This window comes from Paecilomyces variotii (genome assembly GCF_004022145.1).
Source record: "Paecilomyces variotii strain CBS 101075 chromosome Unknown C8Q69scaffold_6, whole genome shotgun sequence".
NCBI classification, from domain to species: Eukaryota; Fungi; Ascomycota; class Eurotiomycetes; order Eurotiales; family Thermoascaceae; genus Paecilomyces; species Paecilomyces variotii.
The window spans coordinates 779586-803182 of NW_021167145.1; the positions used below are offsets into that span (position 1 = coordinate 779586).

Here is a 23597-nt window from a genome sequence, read left to right on the forward strand (position 1 = left end):
AAAAAAATCAAGACAGAAAAGACAAACGGGCACCAGAGAGACAAAAGCAGTGCGCACAAAAGAAAGCATTGATCTTCAATCAGGAAGCAGATATTGTCATATTGTGTATTCGGGTGTTATCCACTACGGACCACTCTGAACCCCCCTTGTGCAGAACTCATCTTCCCACAGCCATCCACCTTTCGTATACTTGATTGCCCGCCATGTCTTCCGGACTCGCTTCTGACGAAGTGGCCGAGGATTACAAGAACTCCCTTGAGGACCTGACTACAAATGACAAGTTCCAAATCAGCAACCTTACTGTCATAGCCAAAGAGAATACGGAGCATGCAATGGCAATATCCCGGGTGCTGGAAAACCACATTCGAACTGTAGGTGCCTCACTTCTCCCCCGTTCCCCTATGCTTGTTTCTATCTTCATACTTTGTCAGTTGTACTGTGTTGTCGTAGTTGGTCTTTGGAAGAACTGCTCTAATTGTCTGTAGACACCACCTTCTCAGAAGCTGCCTGCTCTGTACGTAGTCGATTCTGTCGTCAAGAATGTAGGAACGCCCTACACTCTCTTTCTTGGACGAAATATGTACCAGACGTTCATGAATGCGTACACCTTGGTCGATTCTCAAACTCGCAAGAAGCTTGATGAGATGCTCAAGACATGGAAAGAACCAGTCCCCGGTTCCCTAGATACCAGGCCGGTCTTCCCTGTTGAAATAACTCGCAGTATCGAGAACGCTCTGATCAAGGCCAGGACAGCAGCACTTCAGCAGCAGCAGGCTAGAGGCCAACATGAGTTGCTGGGCCGCGGCCGTGGTGTTACGACACCCCCAAACTGGACACATTCTCCTACTCCGCCTCTAGCTTCCTCGCGATATCCGTCTTCGTCGGGTCAGAACTTGGGTCCCCAATATGGGACAAATGGACATGGCCATCAACCAGCAGTAAGTGAACATCTGATCCTTGTCAACTTCCATGTTACGTCTCGAAGTAGGAAGATTCAGCAATATGGATGCTCACCGGATGTAGCGGTACAATTCGCCAACGCCTCAGCCTAGTCAGGTGGTCGACCTTGGTGCCTTGAATAGTGATATAGATGCATTAATATCGACCGCTCGGTCCGATTTTGCCAATAATCCGCTAGATCCTTCTGTCCAGCAACGTCTCAAGGCTCTCCTCGATCTTCAAGGCATTTTGCAACGGCAGGAACTGCCTCAGGAACAGCTCAGACTCGTCCGAGACCAGGTCTCTAGACTTGCACCTCCCAAGCCAGCAGCACCCCCAGCGCCTCCGGTGCCCCCAGTATCATCAGTACCGCAGACACTTCCAATCTTCCCTTCGGCTCCGGCGCAATCTCTTGCATCGCAGCTACAACAACCAAACTTGCAGCAACTGCTTAACCCTGGAACGTTGGCCGAACTGATCAAAGCTACGACAAATAAACAGCAGCCCACACCTCCCCCTCAGGCACCCAATCCATATCCACAAGTTCCTGCGGTCGGCACTCCACAACCCCCTGCAGCTTCAACTGCAGCGTCCGAGAACCCGTTGATTGCCTCCCTGAGGGCGCGCGGTCTCCTACCACCTCTCCCCTCTGCCACTGCAACGCCACCAATACCGCCAGTTTTCCCCAACCTACCACTTATCGTCCCGGGTCAAGTCCGTTATACGCCTCCAGTTTCCACACCCCAGATTCCTGCCGCATCTGAGATGACCATCAGTGTGCAAATGAGCACAGCCTCCATCAAAATGTGAGTATAAATTCTGGAATTCGTGGTGACTACCGCTAAGATACATAAACAGACCCCGTCCCACTCTGGTAGCAACACTCTATGAAGCGAGATCCAATCGCTGCGGAACTTGTGGGCGTCGTTTCTTCGCTAATGAAGAAGGGAAAGAGAAAAAGGCTCGACATCTGGATTGGCATTTTAGAACCAATCAGAGAATGGCAGATGCAGCGAAGCGCGGCCAGAACCGCAGCTGGTACGTGGACGAACGTGTAAGTATCTCCCTCTCCAGACATGTCAAGTGCACTTGTTGATAAATGATGCAGGATTGGATAAAATCGCGAGAATTCGAGGACGAGATCGGAGCTGCAGATGGCGGATCTGCTGGTAGTAATACGGCAGGACCAGATGCTGCTGCGGCGCAGAAAGGCCCGAAGAAGCAATGGATCCATGCACCTAACGATGCGGTCTTACGAAATACGCCGTGTCCCATATGCCAGGAGAAATTCGAATCTACGTGGTCGGAGGAAGTACAGGACTGGATCTGGCAGGATGCCATCAAGGTCGGCAGCCGCGTGTACCATGCAAGCTGCTATAGTGAGGTTACCAAGGACGGCGCCGCCCCAGGACGGGGAGGCACACCTTCAGTGCGAACGGGTACCCCAGACTCTGTGCTGGGTAAGCGAAAAGCAGAGGTATGTGAAGAGCGTATTTGGACTTAATTATCAAGGAGATACACATTACTAATATCTTCCAGGATAATGATCCAGCTGAGCATAACGTCCGGATCAAGACAGAACCTGTGTCATGACCATACGTCTACTAATCTCTTATTCACATAAATTTCTGTTCGGCAACTGTATTCCGAACCCCAGTATTCATATCTGATTTTGTGCACCTCTTTGTTAGCAGGAGGACTGGCCCCTCTTGACAGGCATATGTTCATCTTCTCCGCATATATGGCTGGTTTTGGCGTCCGGTTTCTTCATAAGCAGTTGATTATCTGTTATGGCCATAGTCCTCTTTAACTCCGCAACAAATAGTCAAGAGGTGGTTGGTGTCTTTCATGGATGTCACATATTCAATACCAAACTGAGCAGGTAAGCTCGGATTCAAATACAAGAATCAAATGCCGTACTACCATTCTCTCGGGCAGAATTTAGCCTATTTTCCGAACCACATTTTGCTTGTGTACTCTATGGCGACCAAAATGTCGGCAACTGTAACTAGAGAGAGCACTGCTACGGAGATAAAGCCTCAAGATCATTCCCCGCTCTAGAGTGGGCCGCCATTTCCCCTCACCCTCATTTTTATTAATACAAGTTGCGATAGAAAGCCACGTACGAAAGATCCCACTGCTTTCCAAGAGGACCTTCAGAAAAGCGGGCATTTACCTGGAGCCACAGCTGTACAGTACTAACTCTTGTTGATATACATTCTTTTCACCTGTTATAACCTCATTTAACTCCCCTCCCCTCCCCACTGAGCCTGGGCCAAGAATTGCATACAGCTGTATCATTCCTATCTGCCGAATACCTCCCCTTTCTCGAAGATCTGTTTCTCGTAATTAATAACAATGGCTCCGTACAATGCGCGCTGGGGTATTATGGGTATGTTTGAGAAACCACATCGATGAATTGACACCGCTGTAGCATTTTCCGAGCATTGATCTACGTCCCATTCTATATCTATGTGATACACAAGACCAGCGATGCTAACAGGAATAACTCCACTACAGCTACCGGCTGGATCGCCGAAGGTGCGTCTTAATCTTCTTCAGAAACAAACCAGCGCGAAACAGTTCTGTCCATCCATCTTGCTAACAAGACTCCACGAATCCAGTCTTCACCAAAGACCTTCTAATCGACTCTTCTCTCCGCGACGCCTCTGATATCAAACACACCGTAACAGCCGTCGCGTCTTCATCTTCCAAATCCCGCGCCGAGAATTTCATTGCCGATCTCAACATCCCTTCCCCTGTCGCTGCATACGGCTCATACGAAGAGCTCGTCTCCGACCCCAATGTCGATATCGTCTATGTCGCCACGCCTCACTCGCACCATTTCCAAAATACCATGCTAGCCCTTAACGCCGGAAAGCACGTCCTATGCGAGAAGGCGTTCACGGTGAATGCGGCGCAGGCGAAGATCCTCGTCGAGACGGCGAAGCAAAAGGGACTGTTTTTGATGGAGGCTGTGTGGACGAGGTTCTTCCCGTTGAGTGTGCAGATTAGGGAGATTATCAAGAACGGGGGGGTCGGAGAGGTTTTGAGAGTCGTTGCGGATAATAGTTTCGGGGATGATGTTGAGAGTAAATGGGGGACGAAGCATCGGATGGTCAATATGGATTTGGCTGGTGGTGCGCTTTTGGATCGTAAGTTTGAATGACCACTCACTCACTCACTCACTTTAATGGGTTCTTTCTATGGGGAGATGATATGCTTCTATCTACAGGCACGTTTCGCTAACTGCGTGATTTGAATCTGATAATAGTGGGAATATACTCCCTCACCTGGGTCTTTCAAACCCTATACCACACACTTCCACGCGAGCAGCGCAAACCACCCTCCAAAATCTCTGCGCACTTGACTCCCTACCATCTCACCGGTGCCGATGAAGCGACTACCATCCTGCTCTCTTTCCCAACTACTACTCCCTCCAACAGCCCTACGCCAGGCCAATCCCAAGCCGTGGCCATGACGCATCTCCGCATCGCCTCTGATCCAGATGAGAAGAACTCCGCACGTCCTGCGATCCGAATCCAGGGCACGAAGGGAGAGATTCAAGTCGACGGACCAGCTTTCCGTCCTCAGCGATATAGGGTTATTTCCAAGAAGCCCGAGAACGGTGAAGCTCCGCCGGTGAAGGAGGTCGAGTGTCCCTTTCCTGGAAATGGAAAGGGGATGTATTGGGAAGCAGACGAGGTGGCTCGGTGCGTGAGGGATAAGAAGTTGGAGAGCGAGGGTATGCCGTGGGAGGAGAGTATTGCTATTATGGAGGTTATGGATGAGGTTCGTAAGCAGGGTGGAATGACTTATCCGGAGAAGATCGAGTCGACGGTCTATCCTACGCCGCTGTAGAGTGGGGTTGTGTTTACGATTTTTTTTTTTTTTTTTCGTGGTCGGTTTTGAGACTATGGTAGTTACTACTGACTTGTAAATGAAATGACGATGTTGATAGAAAATGGGATATAACCAAGTATTAAATTATGGGGGTTTTATGCGAGAATAAAGTTGATCATCTGATAGGGATGCCGATAGTGAGAACCAAGTACGGGTGAAAGATAGCATCTTCATAGATCAATGTAGGAAATTCCGTTTATGAAGGCACTATGAGCTGATATCTTAATAACTAGTTAACTAGCAGATCTATAATAGACCATACTGCCCTTCAGGCGACTTGAAGAAGCTGATCCCAAGGTATCGACGTGCTGAGGACCTCGGATCCCGGGATCTAACAACACATGGTGTAGAGCTCTCGATATCCTACAACACGGATTTCTACGTCTTTCTACGTCACTCATGGGTTAAATAACACTGGAACTAATTCTTGAAGTAGATCTCATTCTGAGATGACTGTTGACATCCGATTGAATGCGACAAAGTACATACTATACAGGAGCACCCGTGACCTGGTCCTCGCAACGGTCTATGTACGAGTACGGCTCACCTTACGACCTGCAAGGGACGAGGACTGGCAAACAGGACTTTTCCGCATGACACAATCGTGAACTCATTTAGGCCAAAATCTCCAGGCCGCCCCGACGGAGAAAGGAGATAAGGGCTGTCTCTCATCCCGACGCAAAGTCCCGATTTACGGGGCAGAAACCAAGGCAAAAGGTCGTTTAGTTGGACAAGCCAATTCTTCCAAGGATGCTGTTGTCCTTCTCTCCAAAAACTCCCAGCAGGCTCTTCCACACACGGTCGGGCTCCTGGCTGGCGTCAATCTTTCTCCAGATACCCGTCTTCTTGTAGTACTCGACGACGGGGGCGGTCTGGGCGTGGTAGGTCGCCAGACGCTTCTTCAGCGTATCGGCATTGTCATCGGAGCGCTGGATCAGAGGCTCGCCGGTGACATCGTCAACCATGTCGTTCTTGGGGGGGTTGAAGATCTTGTGGTACGATCGGCCAGAGGCAGGGTGAACGAGACGACCCGTTATCCGTGCGACCAGCAGAGCGTCGTCAATCTGCAGCTCGACGGCATGCTGGAGCTGCTGCTTGCGGGCGTTGAGCATCTCATCCAGACGCTCAGCCTGGGCAACAGTTCGAGGGAAGCCGTCCAGAATGAAACTGCCGTGCCGTTAATATTCCATTCCTAAACCACCTCGCACACCCTTCGTAAACTCACCCGTTCTGGCACTCCTTGTTGGTGTCCAGCTCGCTCTTGATCATGTTGACCATGATCTCGTCGCTGACAAGGCCACCCTGGTCCATGATCTTCTTGGCCTCCTTTCCAAGCTCGGTCTTCTTGGCCACCTGGGCGCGCAGCATGTCTCCAGTGGCCTTTTGGGCAGAGAAGAGACGAAAGTCAGCCGACCGCTAAAAAGAAAACAAATCTCCCATTCAATTTTCCCATACTTACCAGATGGCAAACGCAGTACTTCTCCTTGATTCTGGGCGCCTGAGTTCCCTTGCCTAAAAAGGAAATCCGGTCAGCACAGCTTGAACAACGGGCGATGAAGATAATGCTGGGGAAGCATACCTGCACCAGGAGGACCCATCAGAACCATGCGCATCTGCTCCGCGACGGATCTGGGCTTGGAGCTCTCGCCGCCATGGGTGAGACGCTGCTCCAATTGCTCAACGCGCGCCTCGAGCTTGTGGATGATGTTCTTGAGACCGTCGACGGTCTCGTCCGTGATGGGAGCCATTTCGAACTATGAGAGAAAAAAAGCCAGAGGACCTGACCAAGGTCGTGCTGCACTCCAGAAGCAAGGAAGGATTGGAGGGGAGAGGCGTGGGAGTTCGAAAGGTTGGAGCAGTTGGGGAAGGGAGGATTTTGCCAGGTTGGAGAAAGCGAGCAGAATCCGGGCGGAGAGAGAACGGGCTGGAGCTCCCGCGTGTCCGAGGCGCTTTCGCTCTGGGGAGACACCGCAGACCCGCCGCTGGTCCGACACTCGGCCTTGCTGCTTCTGGTCGGCGGAGAGGAGATTGTACTACTATACTATACTATTATTGCAGTAGTAGTTAGTTGGTTCTTGTCCTTGTTTGTATATTAGTTATTGTATCTATCTTATGACGAAGGGCTTGTGTGGCATACCCGAGGATCATCTCTTGAACAAGTGAGTGTGCCCTGCTTTCTCACAGCTCCCGTTTCCGGTTGATGCTCCATCAACACCGTCACCACGTTAATTATCCAACGTCAAGTCAGTTAGTTAATAATAATAATCAATTACATATCGTCCCAGACGGCCATCCATTAGCTTCCAGACTATCTCCGATACGCTGATAGTATTTCCTATACTGGCCTTCTAACCAGGAACGATGCCCCTGTCGAACTCCGCAGGGCCAGCTAGCGTGCGAAGTATCTATCAGCCTTTCCACGCAGTCGGTTCGGTTGGGTGGCCATAGCTCCACCACCAAGAACCGCTTCATCCTGCCGTGACCAGCCGATTCAGTTGTCTAGGGCGTCGTATAAGAATATGCACATAGGGAGATGGAGGACATGAGGTTGTGGTTTTGGATAATCTGGGGTAATCCATGCCTCATGTGTTCTTGGTTACGTGGTAGCAGCTTTTGCATCTTTTCTCGTGCCATTTCGGTTCTTAGTTCAGATATATAGAGAACATAATGAAAATACCAAAGACTGCACCCCTCTTTCATGTATCGTCACCGGCACTCCCAACACTTTTCATCTACAGAGCGCGATACCTATATCCCATATCTTATCGTCTATTCCCAGGAAAACTCAACAGAGTATCCGGAAAGTAGAGGACAGAAGGTAGTCGGCTCATTCAAAACAGTCCCTTTGCAGCGCAGCTATATCTCTTATAGACTTCCTCAAGGCTCGACCGCAGCAAAGAAGCTTTAGCCTGAAATTACTGTGGACCCGAAAATATGTCGGTACTGATCAGCTCAGCATATAAATACTATACTTAAGTTCATGGTATAACTAGGATATCCGGGGATACCCGGTATGAGACATTGCGGAGAGCACGTTCAGGGCGCCTGGGGTAGACCAGAGCCTAGGGAGTGGCTATTCGACGCAAAGACCAAGACAAGAAAGGGATAAAGACACACACGAAATCATGAGAGAAGTATGCCTTCTTGTTCTTTCTTTCTTTCCCCCGTAGCCGCTTGTGCCTTGGGAAGTACTCAATCAGCCTTTGCTCATGGTTCGACAAGAAACCAACCTGACATCTGCACGTACTAGAAAAATAGAATTGAATGCACTGTAATACACCAGCCTCGATTGACATCAAGATGAGCTGATAAGCTAAGAGTATATTTAACTATTGAAGTTGTTGGTTGATTCTTGTGCTGTGCTCTATAACATCACGTGACCCAGCTCGTCGTGGCTGGAGAGTGGCTTATCTAACCAGGCAGTGAGATCAACGCGGCAAGCAACCTGGAGAGCTCCAGCACGGCGACCTGAGCTTGCCATCATCATCCCAACGCCAAACGCTGCTCTCGACTTTCGCTCCGCACTTCGCACACCGTATACCCTTTACTGTCTCTCTTTCCCTCTCCTTCCCCCTCTGCACATCAGCCTGCGTCTTCCGCCATGCCTGCCACGACGGCGGAGACTCTCTCCCTCGTGACACGCACCGTCTCCGTTGCTCCCCTTGTCCTGCTCTCTGTTGCAGACCACTACGGACGATCTGCCAAAGGCACGCGGAAGCGTGTGGTTGGTGTGCTTCTCGGTCAGAACGATGGCAGGAATGTTCGAGTATCAAACAGTTTCGCAGGTAGCTTTATCCCCGCCCGCCTGCGCACCGACGGTCGCTGACTTCCTGGCGCTTAGTTCCCTTCGAGGAAGATGAGAAGGACCCCTCCGTGTGGTTCCTGGACCACAACTTTGTCGAATCCATGAACGACATGTTCAAGAAGATCAATGCTCGTGAAAAGTTGGTAGGATGGTATCATTCCGGACCTAAGCTACGGGCCTCCGACCTCGAGATCAACGAGCTATTCAAGCGCTATACTCCCAACCCGTTGCTCGTTATCATTGATGTACAACCGAAGGAAGTCGGTGTCCCGACGGATGCGTACTTTGCTGTCGATGAGATTAAGGATGTAGGTGATCTGTTGCCGCATGACCAGCCATCATGCAGCACCCAGGACGGACTGGGGTGCGAATATCGACAACGGTGCTAATATATTACGAAACAGGACGGTACTACCACTTCGAAAACATTTGTACATACGCCCTCGATCATCGAAGCAGAGGAGGCGGAGGAGATTGGTGTCGAGCACCTACTCCGAGACATCAGAGACGTTGCAGTGGGAACGCTGTCGACACGGATAACTTCCCAGTTGCAGTCATTGCAGGGTCTACACCTGCGACTGCGCGATATCGGCCAGTACCTTCAGAAGGTCCTGGACCATGAACTACCTGTCAACCATGCAATCCTTGGAAACCTGCAGGATGTTTTCAACCTGCTACCGAACCTGTCGACACCCGCCGCTACACCAAAAATCAACGGCACGGAACAGCTATCTGCGGCAACGGAAAACAACGAGCTGGCTCGTGCGATGAGTACCAAGACAAATGACCAGCTCATGGCTATCTACCTGAGTAGTTTGATCCGCGCCATCACTGCGTTCCACGACTTGATAGAGAACAAGATCCAGAACCGACAACAGCAGGAGGAGAATGACTCCAAGAAGGAACAGGAGAATAACGCGAAGAACGAGAAGGAAGCCAAGAAGGCTGGTGGGACGGCCAACGGTGACCAGAAGGAAGACCAGGATGGTAACAAAGAGAAGAGCAAGAAGGGTTAAAGAGACCCGGTATGCTACTTGGGTGGTATGGAGAATATCGATTGGATTGCATAAAAAGCGTCTGGAGCAAGCTAGTGTATGCCTGAAACGTATAATACGATTGACCCGAGAATAAGGTCAGCCCCTTTTCCACTGGCTATGACGATCGAGATTTGCGGTTTTCTGTATTTGATACAGCAAGACCATAGATATCATGACATTAGGAACCACCGCGAGGTGCATTTCGTTACCTCCTAAGTGAGATGAACACGAGGCCGTGATAAATGTTTACTACCGCCCCATATCATGATCCTCTCCATCCTGAGCTGAATTCTGAGAGATCGATCCTATCTGAAAAGATATCACCCGAGGTTATTGACCTGCGAGCTATTCAGACGCGGCGCAGTAACACTTATCTCTCGGATGTATGTAAGCTTTCCTGTGAAGCCTTCCAAGGCTTCATATGTAGGCGCAAATGTTGTCTTCGAACGATATATGCACTTCGTAGTCGCGTTGCGTTGACATGTCCCTTAGAAGACACAATATTCTCTCAATAGAAGACCACAACCCTCCCCAGATCATATATGTACCAACGCGACGGGAGCTGTCTTTGACGATAAATTCGAGACCATTAATGTGCTCTGCAATGCCCCGGACGAATCCGTTTCTCATCCACCCCAGCCTGCAGCCCAACCAGCCATCTCGGTTTGGCTCACATCGATTCTCTCCTGCAACCCATTTCCAAAGAGCCCCGCACACCTCGTCGCCAGAATGCAAGCAAGTAGATGCTTACACATAGGAGGTGCCGAGTTCCCCCACATCGTTCGCGTCAATGTTCCTCCCAACCAGTGATCCCCATGGTAGTCATTCATTTCCTCATCTTCGTCCTCACGAACACCAACATCTTCCTCTACTGCGTTTCCCAAATTCCTGAACGCACTCAGCACAAAACCAGGACAAGTACAGTTCCAAGCTCGTAGACGAACTTCGTAGTACTTCTCTGGAACTCTCCGCGATGACTGCGACGTTGTAGATGAAGTGGAAAGGACGAGAAACATCTCATCTCTCACTGAAGTCTGCTGTTCAGGTAGTGAATCGACTTCTTCTTCTTCTTCTTGAGAATCTGGAATCTCTTCCCTGTCATCACCCGATCCTGACGTATTCGTATATTCTGCTGCATTTACATTTCCATCTTCGGTCTGCTTGCTACTAACAAACCGCCTCACGAGCTTTCGATCCAAGATATCCAGAGCGAGAAGCAACTCGTTCGGAAACAGACAGTGGAGCGTCAACATGAGCGATTTCACTTTCGATAATTGAGAGCCTTGTAGAGAATGAAATGGATTTTGATTTTGAATATCGCCTTGTTGAGTACTCATACTTTGAGAAGGCCATGCAGTAGTAGTAGTAGTAGGTGGTCCGGTAGTGTTGTTGTTCTGCGGTTCGATTGTAGATAGCTCTGCTATGAGCCGTTCGATGATTTGTGATATCGATGGGATATCGTCAGACTGCGATCGAGTGGGTGGTTCCATTTTGAAAACTGGAGTTTCACCGGGAATTATGCATGAAGATGTAGCACTCGTATGCCATGTAGAGGACAGGACACTGGATGTGTGCGGGTTACAATCATCGCAGTTTAATAATTTGGGCGTTCCCTTCCCTCCTCACAGCATTCCTTTCAGATCTTGCATAGAGCTTCCAAGTGAACATATTCGTTAGAAAAATGCATGATCAAAAAGGAATATACAAGTGCCTCAGAAAATCAACGTCTGTATAGCATGTATAGCATTGTACATATGCACCAGTTTCTGGCGTCCAAGCACTTCAGCCCCTCCCTCACCAGAGGAGAGTTGGTCAATCAATCAACTAACTAGAGACACATAAGTTCTATGTCTCTCCAGTTGAGCATAACGGGTTATCGTGCCTAAGCGCAGAATTTGTCGTCTCTTGCGTCGCTTTTGGGAGGTCGGGAGGTCAATCGGAGACTGTGTGTAAGTAAGTATTTTGCCCCACATACTTAATGTACTCTCCCCGATAGGTCGCTGTTTATGTACTGTATGGGCATATCACGACGTTGATTCTTCGCGTTATTACGTAGATTCGTTAAGGAGGAGAGTTGGAAATCATTTTACCTGGGTTTAGCTGAGGGGAAATTATTTTCATTCTATCTTTTGAGGGTGGTCGTGATGGGAAGAAGTTCAGATGATATGCGGATTTTTAGACTACAACGCTGCGCGCGAGTTTATCCTTCATGATAATAAAAATATGGTCATTGAATTTCTGCTGGCTTTCCAGAATGACATTTTTGGTTTTTATGATTGTAATGATTGAGGTGATACAATATCTGCGTAATTGGTCCACTAGAGACATTAATTCGACTATCTTGTCTCACTGTCTAGCGTTACTGCTTACCTGGATGAAATAACTTGACAAGCAGATAATGGCGGTTGCTAGGTAGATTATAGGGATACATAGCGATTCTAAGATTAGGATGCTGCTAGGAGCTGAACAAGTCTGTGATCTACGGCTTCCTCTATTCTGCCACTTATACTACAATCTCAAAAAGCATTCCTCCTTTCTTAATCTGCACTGTTGTGTCACTTTCAGTATAAAATCTATGTACATACCTTTCCTGCTTGATCGCAAAAGCGTCAAGCGTCCCTGAAAACTTGATACTTCTGAATTATTACCGATAGACACTGGCTTTTCTCCATAAATATGCTCGATACTCTTTATTCTCATACTCCAGGAACCCCAGGAGACAAAAACAGATACCGATATCGACTGCCTTCGTTCCCAAATCAGCAGATGAATCAATCATCACAGAGAAGAAGAAAAAAAAGCTCTAGGGTTTTCTAATATTATTCTTTCCACCTGAATTACTTGCATAGAGCTTAGGTAGACTGTCATATCTCTCTAAAGCATCATAATAATCCTCCCTGGCCACTATTTCCATCGTATCCAATTCCTAAATCTCGCACCAGCTACGGAAGTAAGCTGCTTAAAGACTTACCACGAAGAGATCACAACAAGTCACAGACTAGAGAAGCCATAGACTAGAGAAGCCATAGACTAGAGAAGCCATAGACTAGAGAAGCCATACGCCCCTTACCCATCTCTCTGATTGCCATACACTCTACCCCCTAATCATCACCAAGGACTAATATAACTCGCACTCGAGACATCGTTGACCTCGAGCACACTTGCTCACTCCTACTTCCTGCTGCTGCTTTTGCTGCTGCCTTGACAGCTACCCGTCCCTGACATCCTAGCCACTACCCACTTACTACCCGATTATGACTCACGGGAAAGTTCCGTCGGACTAGACTCTCGGATCGTATACGGATAGTATAGTAATAATATACCGTTTACTTATCGTATCTCGCAGTCTGGAGGTCAATACAAAAGGCGTGTTCATTACCTACTACGATCTTATGCTGATAATATATCTGAATATCATGGCCAGTGTAGAGATGCATCAATAATTCAGCATATAACTGCTAACTAGTCAACTATCTGGACTGACAGATGATTCAGCATGAGTAGTTACTCTTTTAATTTAGTGATTAATCAAATAACCCTGAAGTTTTGATTTCCCTTCACGCAATTTCAAGTTTCAGGGTCCCTTCCCGTGCGACTTAACTTTCCCTTTACCATACTTACCGCCGATACGAGCCATCTTTTGTGACATGTAGATTGAACAAGGATGGACCTGGAATGCAGAACATACCGGCGCGAGCAGTAGCTAATTAGTCTTAACTACGACTTTACTAGGAGAGATTCTAGAAAAAACGAAAAGCTCACCGCAAAGGTGCCGTGCTAGTCTGCTCTGGCGGCGACATGAGTCTATGCGGAGATTTTTTCGACGGCAAATTAATGAAGCTTCATTTCGCCATCCTATGAAACAGCTATATTCTATCGGTAAGATTGACCACCCCGGAAATTTAGTCCAGGGAGAGTCTAAGGTATGTATGACCTTTTTTTTGCCATTATTTTACCTACTTTTATTCTACACTAGAGGAAGGGCCAAGGCGAGACCCTGGAACGGGACGTTTCAGGATCCACGATGTTTGTTTTAGGGTCCGACTGTGGAACAGGTTGCCATCCTTCATATCCAGGAGCCACACCTTCTCCCCTCACGAGAGCGGGAGCAGAGCAAATCAGAGCTTCATCCGGGCCAGCCAGAGAGCCCGAGCGCAGATTGTGTGGTTTCTTGACGGTGGCTGCCACCATCCTTGTCGGGAAGGCGATGTGTTACGCCTCCAGCCTATCTATCATCATCATCGTCGTCGAGATGTCTTGGGGAAGTGACTTGCCAACGCCGGATGACTTATCGCAAGCAGGTCAATGTCGAAAAGGGCATCCGCCGATGGATCATATTGACATCAATGCGTCGCAAGCCGTATATCTAGGCTGGTGCCTTCCCGGAGATATATACCCTACTGTTTAGTTTACGTCGCCAAGCTGAGAGATATGAAATCTGATGATCAATACTCCTGCAGTCCAGATAAGAGACCGCCATCCGGAGGGCATTGGCTATGGAGAGGAAGAAATGAAGAGCTCGACGATACTCGTCACAGACCACGTTGGCAGGTCGATTTCCCAAAGCATTGGCTAGGTGTGTGCCTGCATGATGATCAGGCCATGCTGAGACTCCAGACCATTGAGAATGGCCTAAGATGCATTTCACTGGTTCAGTCCGGGTACGGAGCGAGGCTGCTGATCAGAGTCTGAAACAACAGAAACTGCATGTTTACCTCATCCTGTGTCGCCCGAAACGGCACAAGGCTGCTTCATTCTTCTGCCGTGGCACCATTCCAAGGACACTTTCGACACGGCCGCGTAAAGACCTGTCCATTACTCCAATCAATCGTGGAGGATATCCTACATGTCTCCAGCTCCAAGTCGACTCCCCGCAACATTGTAGGGTGAACGATGGCGAGTACAATGCCGAAGTATCTCACTGAGCTGTCATCGCATGTTGTTCTGGTTGGCATGGATCACACCAAGTAGTAGCGCTTAGAAGAGCAAAGACAACAGTCCCAAGCTTACTCGGGAGTTGCCGCATGCCATCCGGACGCCGTTGGACAAGCCTATAGCCCTCAGCACGGAGACAGCGCAGAATACTTGCATACCCGCGGACAACAGCAGGCAACGTCCCCAAGCACTGCTCCCCCTCCCCCTCCTGCGAGTGCTAGATGTAGAGACCCAGCTTATTTCTTCTTAGACAACCAGGGACACCGCGGTGCCACACTGCTTCCGCGAAGTTTCGACTTCATATAAAGTAGATATGATGAGAGCTTACCACTTGGACGGACGATCGCGTCGATCAATCATTCATTGTAGACTTAAGAACTTCTTCCAATCATCTTTTCCATCAGCTTCCTCTACAAAGATCTTGAAATAAATAAATAAATAAAACACAAAATCGGAGAACTGGACTGGCCGTCGCGTCTACCATATGTCGCGTTGCGTAGATCCCGTGACTTTCCTTTTGTAGATGTACTTACTGTACGTATCGGCAGCAACAACATCAAGTACCGTAACTAGTCTGATCGACTTTTCGACGGCGAAGCTCCCTGGACGAACGAACCGGCCAGACTGCTGTCGCCTCTTGCTTGCCGGAAAGACGCACGACAGAACTAACTCAACTCATGGGCAGTGGGTGATTCCGTGAACAATCTGCTCTCGCTCCCCGGCTGCTGTGATAGGATAGAGACAGCTGCCCACCGCTTGTCCAGAGCTCCGTGTGGTTCTGTGCGTTATGCTTCATTTCCTTTAGCTTCGAGCCATCGGCAGTCGAGGGTTCTGGCGGTGACCTCACCGCCTTGCCGCACCACGACGACCGTTTCTCCTTTCACTTCAAGACGTTCCCACTACTTCAGACCTCTGCAGCTGGACCCCGAGTCACCACCGCCCAATGATACTGGCATACATCACTGCATACAAGCAGGAAGAGATCCGTGGATGCCCTAACGATTACTGCGTTGAAAAAGGAATGAAAAAGAAAGGACGACGAGATGACTCGACAGCGGCAAATGCTGGAAATGCTGGCCCGGCCAAATAATAATGTTGACCTTGCGCTGCACGGTGTGGGAAGAATAATATTAAATCATCTGCCAGTCGCCTCCCGTTCCTAGACCCAGCGAGCAGGAAAATGTCCGATGGCTGGGCTGAATAGCGAGCGGACTGGTTCGAGGCGCGAAATGACAGCGGGCTAGCGGGACCATCTAGCGACAGATCATGGTTCTTCTTCACGTCTGACTTCCGAGAGTAGCGCTGCAGTCCCCACCGGTTAGCTCTCGACAGCGCTTTTCACCCTTGGACGTTCGTGACGGTTGCTCTCGTCTGAACCGTGTCTCCCGGTATCTCCACCCGGGGCGGATTTGGTTCCCAACGTCTCGACGTCAAAAAACCCACCGGCTCACATTGTCCCCTTGCGCTGACGGCGAACCGTCAAGCGACGCCAGCCAGGCCAAGCCACCACGAGCTCCACCAGAAATCCTAGCTAATCTTGTCCTGAACGGCCTTCCCTGTCAAACTGCGCTGCACTAAGCGGAGAAGAGTCGTTGGAGAGTCAGGAATTGTTCCGAGCAGAACATCAAAAGTAAGTAGCGTTGTGCCCGTCGTTTTTTGCAGGAAGGATAAGCATTATTGGGGTGGTGTTGGGAACAGTCCTTCGTTTCTCGAATTCTTGCTAGCCGATCTCCCAAAGTGGCGCTTGTCAGAAGAGAGGTATGCGCATGGGGACACCAGAGATGATCCATGCTCACACAGACCGCTGCTGGACCGCCTTATGGAGAGAGGCCGTACCTGTCCAGAACTCGGTAGAGTACATAATACGTGGGATCCAAACGGTATAATAAAAAAAGTCGAAGGCAAAACGAAGAGCATGTAAACGCATCCACGGTGACAGGTCACTAATTTCCGAGACGCCCAAGGCTCGTAAACCACAACAAACGAGCGAGAAGTTATCCGAGCACCACGGTTTCAAGTCCAGAGATCAGTGGGCATGGGTCGCTCCTGACCCATGTTTCGAGATCGCAATCTGGCCAGCGGGAAGCCTGGGAACTAGTATCACAGCCACCGCACAACCATCATATTACTATTACTTACGGTGACAGGACGAACCTGACCAAGTATCAATAAGCGAACACGTTAACTACGACGACCATGCGCACGCAACTCAATCGGCTCCAGAACGCCGCTGAGGTCAATTTTCCGACGCGCAGCAAGTGGGCAAAACGCCAGAAGCACGTCGGGCCAACTGTCGTTCCCGCTGGTCTGGCCCTGGAGGTGGAATCACTCTGAAGATTGGGCCTTGGATGTTCGTTCGTTCGGTCTGTCATGCGGGGAGTGCGCAAAAGAGAACAGGATTGAAGCGGCAGGGTCGCTTTACGCGGTAGCAAGGTCGAAATGTACCCAATGGCGTGTATATCGCCAGTGCCATCGAGCGAGTTTGCCTCGCGCAACAATAAGAGAAAGCTGCGATGCGATGCGATGCGAGATGCCAGACACCGGTTGCTGGACGAGCCTCTTTTTCTCTGGATGACAGCACATCGTCCACGCACGACATGTCGAAGATCGGACTCGACTCCCCGGGCTAATCCGCGGAACGAGAGGACTGGTGTGGCTTTTCTCAAATTAGAACGACGGTTAAGTTAATCCACACTGAGAGCGGCGAAAGATGAGCGCCTCATTGCCAAACGGTCGCGTGGAGCCCTGCAAGATTCTAATATGGCCTCCGAACCTAAAGCCTTCTCCCGCCTTGCCGTGCGGACGGTGCCAATTTCAACAGAATCCGGACCTGAGACGAACGCATGACCCCAGATCCTAGCGGCTCCTGTCGATTTGATGCCTATCCTGATTGCCGTTGAACCGTCCCAACCTGGACCTTCTGGATCGCTTCCAAAATATGATCCAGCGAACCGTGTTGTCGAAAACACGGGAAAGGCTTTTTCGTTTCCCCCGAAAAAAGCCAGAATGGCCCAGAACGGTGATTCAACGGCGGATGGTGGTTCCTGGATTTCTGTTGTAGCCATGATGATCCCTCTTCTGTTTCGTATGCTGGAGCTTTACCACGGCCGGGCTAGACTTTCGAACTTGCGAGATGTAATTACTGCGGGCAAACAATTCTGGGATCCATTCCGCTGCTCTGGCCCTAGACCCGTCGTAGCTCTGTTTTTTGCACTCTGTGCGACTCTTATACCACTTCGCACCGGTGGGTTGGCGCCGTTTCTTGCCCCCCCCCCCCCCCCCCCCCCCCCCCCGTTGAAGCCGTGCCCCTGGACCAGAGAAGCCGGTGATGCAATAAGACCAGAACAGCTTCTGCCGTTAGAGATATCCTAGACGCCCAACGGTGGCACGCCCACCATTGGTCCTGCCGTGGGCGTACCGTATCCCCGTTTCGAACGAGCTGGGCCAACCGAGTTCGCCAGGACAACTTGGATGACTGCCTCACCCGGACTGGGTTTGACCGCTTCACCCTTCGTGTATATCTTAGTTAAGGGTGGGTATCATTTTAATCCCCTCCTCCGCCTCTTGCCCACCAGGACTGGTTGGGCTGAGCCGAGTGAAACTCAAAAACCCTTGACGTTTCCCCATATTATCTTATTTTAGGCCTCTCCATTTGGATCACCGGCTTTTTCTACCGTTGTCTTTCTGCTCTCTCATTCATTCATCGTTGGGAGATCTAATCATTATAATTCTCCTGCTGCAAGATTTCCCCAAGTCAAATCTTCCATTTCTCCGATCTGTCTTCTTCTAATACCTCAGCCACACCCTACGATACCTTTGACCAGGCACGTGTTGGACCTTGTCGACTATCTGGTGTAATTGATCCCAGCCAAATCCTGGTCGACCATCCTCCTGTTTGATGCGCCCCGATTGCGGCCCTGTCGTTTCAGCATCCAGCGTTTCACACAGCTCAAGTTGCCTGTAGCTGAAGAGCTGTATATCTCTAACAAAGCTTTCCTCTTAAAAACCTAGAGGACCATCCGCTGCAAGCCCTGCGTGTCTGGGTTCACGCGGTCCAGTCTTTGCGAAGACAAGCGAAGAAGAGTTCCGTCCAAGACGCGCATATGATCGTGGTACAAAACCCAGTCTCTATCCCGTCCGCCAAAGTGGATATCTCACTGCTGCTGAAGCCGCAAGATGAGGAAGGCCCGGCGGCGCCGAGAGCTTCGGCGACATCGTCCAGGACGATCTTAACACCGGTGGCGCCATCAGCAGCTGTTGCGACAGGAACAAGCACCGCTTCCACATTTGCGACTTCAGCACGTCCTGCCAGTGCCGGTGTTCCTTCGTCGGTGCCAGCAAAGCGCCTTCAGTCTGCGCACCCTGCGGAATCACCTGCGAAAAAGCAGTCGAAGTGGTCTCCTGAAGAAGATGCCTTGATCATTGAGCTGCGCGGTAGCGGAATGAAATGGGAGGATATCAGCAAGAGATTGCCCGGTCGAAGCGCGATCAGTTGTCGCCTCCATTACCAGAACTATCTTGAGCGCCGGAGCGAGTGGGACGAGGACAGGAAGAACAAGCTAGCCAGGCTATACGAAAGGTAAGCCTTTGGAAAGGAGCCACGACGCTGGATATTGAGCTGCGACTTTCTTTAAAGTGAACGGATGCCAAAGACTGAATATTGACTGACTCGGTTACATGGACAGGTTCAAAGCGGAGATGTGGGCCAAAGTCGCTGAAGAAATGGCCATTCCATGGAGAGCGGCAGAAGCAATGCACTGGCAGTTAGGGGAACAAGAAATGGCTCGCAGAGCCGGTGTTGTACCGTTTTCGCTATCCAATACTTCCATTGATCCTCCGACCACGAAACATCGCCGGGGCAATACCGTCATGCCGCGACTGAGGAGTGGATCTGCACCACGACCACCTCCTCCCCAGCTCCCTTCGGTTGAAGAGCTCACGGCTGGCGTCCCAGCATATGCACCGCTTCCACTACCTCCGAGAAACCCTTACCAAATCCGAGGATCGCCTCCAGAATTTCGCACCAGCCTTTATGGCCCTCAAGTGGGAGGTGGCTCAGGACCTCCGCCCCGTACGCATCCATAAGAAACGACGTGAATGCCTGATGTCTCTTTTGCGTTGATTTTGAATTGCATAGCGCGGTGGGAGGTAGACAGTCATCTTCTGGACAGACGTGTTTGCAGTTCCCATTTTGCTTTTTTTTTTGTGGATATTTTATTATGTTTAGATTCCCCCACATTTCACTCACGACGGATGGCCTTTTTTCTTTCATCTTCATTCCTGTCATGTTGGATCCAGGAAAGGTTTGCTTTCGAGATTGAGTCTTGAAGCAATGACCGAGCTCCGTGATTTCTTTTTCATGTCTCTGGGGATCGCGTTGCGATCGCCCACCAATTGTCTTTATCATACCCCGAGTCCAGGACTTTGCCTCCTGCACTGCATATATCACGCTCCAACTCTCCTGATTCATACAGGTGGTAATATCGATGAAATACCTTTTGTTCGTTGTTTGAACCAGATTCAGTCGGTTTTTGCTTTAGAACCCAAGGTACCATGATATCCTGCTGGTCACCTTTGTCCCAGCCTCTACGGCTTTCCTTTTGCTCCAGAGCCCACACGTAGACCAAGGCCGTGCCGCCTCTGCTGTTGTTAGTGGTCGGTTTCAGAGTCTGTAATATCTCAGCTATTGCGCGAACTCTTCTCTCTGGCGTTGATAGATGATGAATCACGGCAATTGATATGGCAAAATCGAAGCGAGAATACGGATGCGGTAGATCCAGGATATCAGCCAAAATAGTCGAGTGTGGCTGGTGTTTTATGGCAATACGTGCCAGAGCCTCAGACCTGCCTTACAATTAACACGGGCCCTTCGTAATGTAATATTACAAAGGATCGACATTTTATAGACAGGGGACATAATCGAATTGCTTAAAAAAAGAAAACATGAAGACGTAAAAAATATAAAACAAATAAGAAAAAAAAATACCGCAGATATTCCCAACTTACCTATCTGACGCTACAATGAATACGTCAGGATTGACGGTTAGGTACTTGCCATTACCGCACCCGATGTCAAGCCCAATAGAGCCAGGAGTTTGTTCCTTCAAAAACCGCTCCACTACAGGCCATGGCTGCAGGAATTAAGATACAAGTCAGTAAATGGTGTTTCGAAGCAAATCCAATAATGTAACAATTTATAATCACAAAATCACGCAAATAGGAAAGTGTAGGCTAGGTAAAAAAAAAATTAGGTCTTACCTTGTACCGCGTAGCGGAGAAATGCTGTGCGATCTGTTGGTACACCTGATGCACATGTTCCTCCTCGTATGCTTCGCTATTTTCGTGCGGCTTGGTGCTCGAGTTCGAAACCTCGGATGATGCCATGTTTGTAGTGTCACAGATTTACTGGGAAGTGTGGTGAGTTTCAATCAATGGGTAGATAGATACATCGAGATCCCAGTAAATTATGCCTGCTGGCCGTCGTGGACATTAAGAGGGACTGATCGATCTGAGATCAATTAAAGTTTCGTAGCGGCACGGGACCCTTGCTTGTCACGTGGTACGGTGATGTGGGAAAGTAACGGCGTCGATAACATGTTGGATTATGGATGTTTCTTTAGCATGGAATTTCTCTGGGGAGTTGTTTTGTTGGAATATGAGCATATTATTTATTATATGAGACTTTTAGTTCATATTGTTCCTTCTAGAAAATCCGCCAAATCCTGCTTGTATTCGATAACTACCGTCACTACTTAGACGGCACAACTCTCAGATATTAGAGGGTCCTAAACTGGATAAGACAATTACACGGACTCAAAGGCCCTCCATTGTTACTTCATACTCGGGTATTATTTAGCTTTACAAGGGTTTCGATCGAAGCAGAGCTCAAATAAGCTAAAGTGACTGTATCGTGTAACCAGATGGCAGTATAGTACTGATGACTAATCAATGGCATTGTGTGCGGCACAGAAAACCAAGGAATTGTCTGCAAAGTGTTGTACTTAATAATAATGTACTAGAGTAAGTAAAGTTTAGATTTCGGGTGCCGTCGCTGGAGACATCAAGTTATTCTTCTATTCAGGGGCCATACAGCAGGACTCACTGCAGCAAAGAATATCCAGCCAGTTCTGTGCAAATTCCGGGTACTTGGTAAGTGGTTTAAACGGCTAATCTTTCTTCTCCCTGTTCTGGTGCGCTGGCAGTTGGCTAGTTGCCCTCTTTCCTGAACAGGACAGCTAACGTGACTATCGATAACCCCCTTTTCCCGTCTTGTTTCCTCTTTCGGTATTCTTTTATACCACTCTGTGGCATTTTGTCCTCTTTGATTAGGCCTTTATGAGGACTGCTCTAATAATTTATAAAAGGATAATACTGGCTGCCCAAGATGTCTTTCCAACCAACTCCAATAGATGTCCCCGTCATTATCTCCGTGCCTGGCTCGGGGCCAACCGCGGACAGTACTCCAACTCTTGGAGCTGAACGGCGCATTACTCCCTCATGGACTGTCCTCCAGCTGAAAGGCAAACTGGAGACCATGACTGGTATACCGCCTAGCTGCCAAAGACTCAAGCTCAAGGCTCCAGGAAGGCAAGACCAGTGGCTCGAGGGTGATGAGCAGGTCCTTGAAATCTATGGACTATCAAAAGGATGCGAGATCGAGGTAGGTGTCTAAATTCTGTCTTTGACTTGTTCTCCGATTTGTCAATGAGGTCCAGATTCGGGACATTGCTCTTCGGGCTTCTTCATTGGTGTTCTCTTGTACCATTTGTATGTACTATCGAACTTGGTAGATTCCAGATATGCTCCTATGCGAGGTATTCTGGAATCTACTGATATGCGATTAGTACCCGATTTCTGCATATAGAATCATGAATTATGTCTTGACTTGTTTCTGCTTTTCTCATCCTTTCAAATGACATTCCGACACCAGAAAACGCAAACTGTTACCCCCCTTCCCCCGAAATGGCGATGCTATATTCCTACTCCACTGCATTTCCTACAATATCTCACCTTTCACCATGGGATCTAGAATTCCACCAGCCATAATATACTGACCATAACCTTAACAGGTCCACGACACCCGACCTCCAGCCGCAAGACCCAATTTCACCGACCTCTCCTCAGTACAGAAATATGAACTCCCCACCTCTACTTACGAGTCCCTGCCCAATTCTGTCCTGGCATGGAAGAAATCCCAGAAGCTGGGCCGTTTTGACCCCAAAGCACGATCACCTGAGGAGTTGATGCGTGAACAGGCGCAAAAGGACGTCGAGGAAGTTAAGAAGAGGGGTAAGTGGTTCTTTCTGTTTCTTTCTTTCTTTCTTTCTTTCTCTTTTCGTGTATATGGATTCCAAACTTACTGTCCTTTTTCTCCGTTCTCCTGTTCCATATGCTAAATACCGGTATTATGTGTAGGCATCACAGTCGACGCTCGTGCGATCATTCTTCCATCTTCGCCTCCACACATCCGTCGTGGAACTATCCGTTTCGTCGGTCCTGTGCCTACGATTCCATTCGCTGGTATTAAACCGAACCCCGCAAGCGAGGATGATGAATCAGACGCTGGCGTATCATCGTCGGAGCAGCAGCCTCTCTGGGTTGGGATTGAGCTTGATGAACCATTGGGTAAGAATGATGGTAGCGTAGGTGGACAGCGTTACTTTAACTGTCCTGCGAAAACTGGTGTGTTTGTGAAGCCGGATAAGGTGGAGGTGGGTGACTTCCCGCCTTTGGGACTGGATGATGACCTGGATGAAGATATGGAGGAGATTTGATGGTTTAGCCTTGCAGAAGATATGCTAGGTATCTTGATTCTATAGTGATAGAAGGATATATGCGTGGCTTTGCCAGTGAGGATGTCTACGAGGAATCAAAGTCAAAATGGTTTAGAAACTTCCAGTCTTGAATATTATAGATAGGTCCAAATATGATTGGTATCACGCAGTGACTCCTAAGCCCCCGAATCCCCTCGACTCTGA

At 49.2% G+C, this 23597-nt stretch overlaps 9 protein-coding genes across 9 annotated transcripts; 5 read left to right on the forward strand and 4 right to left on the reverse strand.

Annotated features, from left to right (window-relative positions):
* Positions 1-28: 28 nt before the first annotated feature.
* Positions 29-2706, forward strand: C8Q69DRAFT_280584 (hypothetical protein). The gene is made up of 6 exons (XM_028626906.1): positions 29-371; positions 486-938; positions 1024-1745; positions 1798-1993; positions 2048-2416; positions 2479-2706. Exons 1-6 carry the CDS (start codon positions 204-206, stop codon positions 2530-2532), a joined length of 1962 nt encoding a protein of 653 aa, XP_028484719.1. The 5' UTR covers positions 29-203; the 3' UTR covers positions 2533-2706.
* A 498-nt stretch (positions 2707-3204) lies between these two features.
* Positions 3205-4968, forward strand: C8Q69DRAFT_280555 (hypothetical protein). The gene is made up of 4 exons (XM_028626905.1): positions 3205-3331; positions 3460-3480; positions 3564-4094; positions 4214-4968. The coding sequence occupies exons 1-4, from the start codon at positions 3298-3300 to the stop codon at positions 4798-4800; spliced, it is 1173 nt and encodes a 390-aa protein (XP_028484720.1). The 5' UTR covers positions 3205-3297; the 3' UTR covers positions 4801-4968.
* Positions 4969-5403: 435 nt separating this feature from the next.
* On the reverse strand, positions 5404-6803 carry C8Q69DRAFT_280636 (putative adenylate kinase). The gene is made up of 4 exons (XM_028626907.1): positions 6422-6803; positions 6302-6354; positions 6068-6222; positions 5404-6009 (listed from the first exon to the last, which is right to left on the reverse strand). Exons 1-4 carry the CDS (start codon positions 6588-6590, stop codon positions 5565-5567), a joined length of 822 nt encoding a protein of 273 aa, XP_028484721.1. The 5' UTR covers positions 6591-6803; the 3' UTR covers positions 5404-5564.
* Positions 6804-8157: 1354 nt separating this feature from the next.
* Positions 8158-9795, forward strand: C8Q69DRAFT_280644 (putative 26S proteasome regulatory particle subunit Rpn8). The gene is made up of 3 exons (XM_028626908.1): positions 8158-8627; positions 8684-8955; positions 9052-9795. The coding sequence occupies exons 1-3, from the start codon at positions 8444-8446 to the stop codon at positions 9661-9663; spliced, it is 1068 nt and encodes a 355-aa protein (XP_028484722.1). The 5' UTR covers positions 8158-8443; the 3' UTR covers positions 9664-9795.
* Positions 9796-10254: 459 nt separating this feature from the next.
* On the reverse strand, positions 10255-11339 carry C8Q69DRAFT_280671 (hypothetical protein). The gene has a single exon (XM_028626911.1). The coding sequence runs from the start codon at positions 11172-11174 to the stop codon at positions 10311-10313; it is 864 nt and encodes a 287-aa protein (XP_028484723.1). The 5' UTR covers positions 11175-11339; the 3' UTR covers positions 10255-10310.
* A 5274-nt stretch (positions 11340-16613) lies between these two features.
* Positions 16614-17885, reverse strand: C8Q69DRAFT_521302 (hypothetical protein; the record flags this gene model as incomplete). Its single annotated transcript, XM_028633515.1, has 4 exons — positions 17315-17885; positions 16824-17266; positions 16759-16773; positions 16614-16706 (listed from the first exon to the last, which is right to left on the reverse strand). The coding sequence occupies exons 1-4, from the start codon at positions 17682-17684 to the stop codon at positions 16614-16616; spliced, it is 921 nt and encodes a 306-aa protein (XP_028484724.1). The 5' UTR covers positions 17685-17885.
* Positions 17886-18722: 837 nt separating this feature from the next.
* On the forward strand, positions 18723-19704 carry C8Q69DRAFT_507452 (MYB DNA-binding domain protein; the record flags this gene model as incomplete). The annotated part of the gene is made up of 2 exons (XM_028632890.1): positions 18723-19198; positions 19305-19704. 2 exons carry the CDS (start codon positions 18723-18725, stop codon positions 19702-19704), a joined length of 876 nt encoding a protein of 291 aa, XP_028484725.1.
* A 272-nt stretch (positions 19705-19976) lies between these two features.
* C8Q69DRAFT_402995 (hypothetical protein) lies at positions 19977-21003 on the reverse strand (the record flags this gene model as incomplete). The annotated part of the gene is given in 4 exon segments (XM_028627982.1): positions 19977-20456; positions 20480-20620; positions 20640-20750; positions 20878-21003. The coding sequence occupies 4 exon segments, from the start codon at positions 21001-21003 to the stop codon at positions 19977-19979; spliced, it is 858 nt and encodes a 285-aa protein (XP_028484726.1).
* A 621-nt stretch (positions 21004-21624) lies between these two features.
* Positions 21625-23505, forward strand: C8Q69DRAFT_468814 (CAP Gly-rich domain-containing protein). The gene is made up of 4 exons (XM_028630717.1): positions 21625-21768; positions 21984-22279; positions 22689-22908; positions 23035-23505. Exons 2-4 carry the CDS (start codon positions 22004-22006, stop codon positions 23391-23393), a joined length of 855 nt encoding a protein of 284 aa, XP_028484727.1. The 5' UTR covers positions 21625-21768; positions 21984-22003; the 3' UTR covers positions 23394-23505.
* The last annotated feature ends 92 nt before the right edge of the window (positions 23506-23597 follow it).

What these genes read in the sequence shown, in the direction of transcription:
- C8Q69DRAFT_280584 (XM_028626906.1), top strand. Translation starts at nt 204, where the DNA reads ATGTCTTCCGGACTCGCTTCTGACGAAGTGGCCGAGGATTACAAGAAC. An exon ending in GACATGGCCATCAACCAGCA is followed by an intron (nt 939 to 1,023) that starts GTAAGTGAACAT and finishes CACCGGATGTAG; the next exon opens with CGGTACAATTCGCCAACGCC. An exon ending in AGCACAGCCTCCATCAAAAT is followed by an intron (nt 1,746 to 1,797) that starts GTGAGTATAAAT and finishes ATACATAAACAG; the next exon opens with ACCCCGTCCCACTCTGGTAG.
- C8Q69DRAFT_280555 (XM_028626905.1), top strand. Translation starts at nt 3,298, where the DNA reads ATGGCTCCGTACAATGCGCGCTGGGGTATTATGG. An exon ending in TGCGCGCTGGGGTATTATGG is followed by an intron (nt 3,332 to 3,459) that starts GTATGTTTGAGA and finishes ACTCCACTACAG; the next exon opens with CTACCGGCTGGATCGCCGAA. An exon ending in TACCGGCTGGATCGCCGAAG is followed by an intron (nt 3,481 to 3,563) that starts GTGCGTCTTAAT and finishes CCACGAATCCAG; the next exon opens with TCTTCACCAAAGACCTTCTA.
- C8Q69DRAFT_280636 (XM_028626907.1), bottom strand. Translation starts at nt 6,590, where the DNA reads ATGGCTCCCATCACGGACGAGACCGTCGACGGTCTCAAGAACATCATC. An exon ending in AGTACTGCGTTTGCCATCTG is followed by an intron (nt 6,223 to 6,301) that starts GTAAGTATGGGA and finishes TCTGCCCAAAAG; the next exon opens with GCCACTGGAGACATGCTGCG. An exon ending in AACAAGGAGTGCCAGAACGG is followed by an intron (nt 6,010 to 6,067) that starts GTGAGTTTACGA and finishes ACGGCACGGCAG; the next exon opens with TTTCATTCTGGACGGCTTCC.
- C8Q69DRAFT_280644 (XM_028626908.1), top strand. Translation starts at nt 8,444, where the DNA reads ATGCCTGCCACGACGGCGGAGACTCTCTCCCTCGTGACACGCACCGTC. An exon ending in AGTATCAAACAGTTTCGCAG is followed by an intron (nt 8,628 to 8,683) that starts GTAGCTTTATCC and finishes CCTGGCGCTTAG; the next exon opens with TTCCCTTCGAGGAAGATGAG. An exon ending in CTGTCGATGAGATTAAGGAT is followed by an intron (nt 8,956 to 9,051) that starts GTAGGTGATCTG and finishes ATTACGAAACAG; the next exon opens with GACGGTACTACCACTTCGAA.
- C8Q69DRAFT_280671 (XM_028626911.1), bottom strand. Translation starts at nt 11,174, where the DNA reads ATGGAACCACCCACTCGATCGCAGTCTGACGATATCCCATCGATATCA.
- C8Q69DRAFT_468814 (XM_028630717.1), top strand. Translation starts at nt 22,004, where the DNA reads ATGTCTTTCCAACCAACTCCAATAGATGTCCCCGTCATTATCTCCGTG. An exon ending in CAAAAGGATGCGAGATCGAG is followed by an intron (nt 22,280 to 22,688) that starts GTAGGTGTCTAA and finishes TAACCTTAACAG; the next exon opens with GTCCACGACACCCGACCTCC. An exon ending in CGAGGAAGTTAAGAAGAGGG is followed by an intron (nt 22,909 to 23,034) that starts GTAAGTGGTTCT and finishes TATTATGTGTAG; the next exon opens with GCATCACAGTCGACGCTCGT.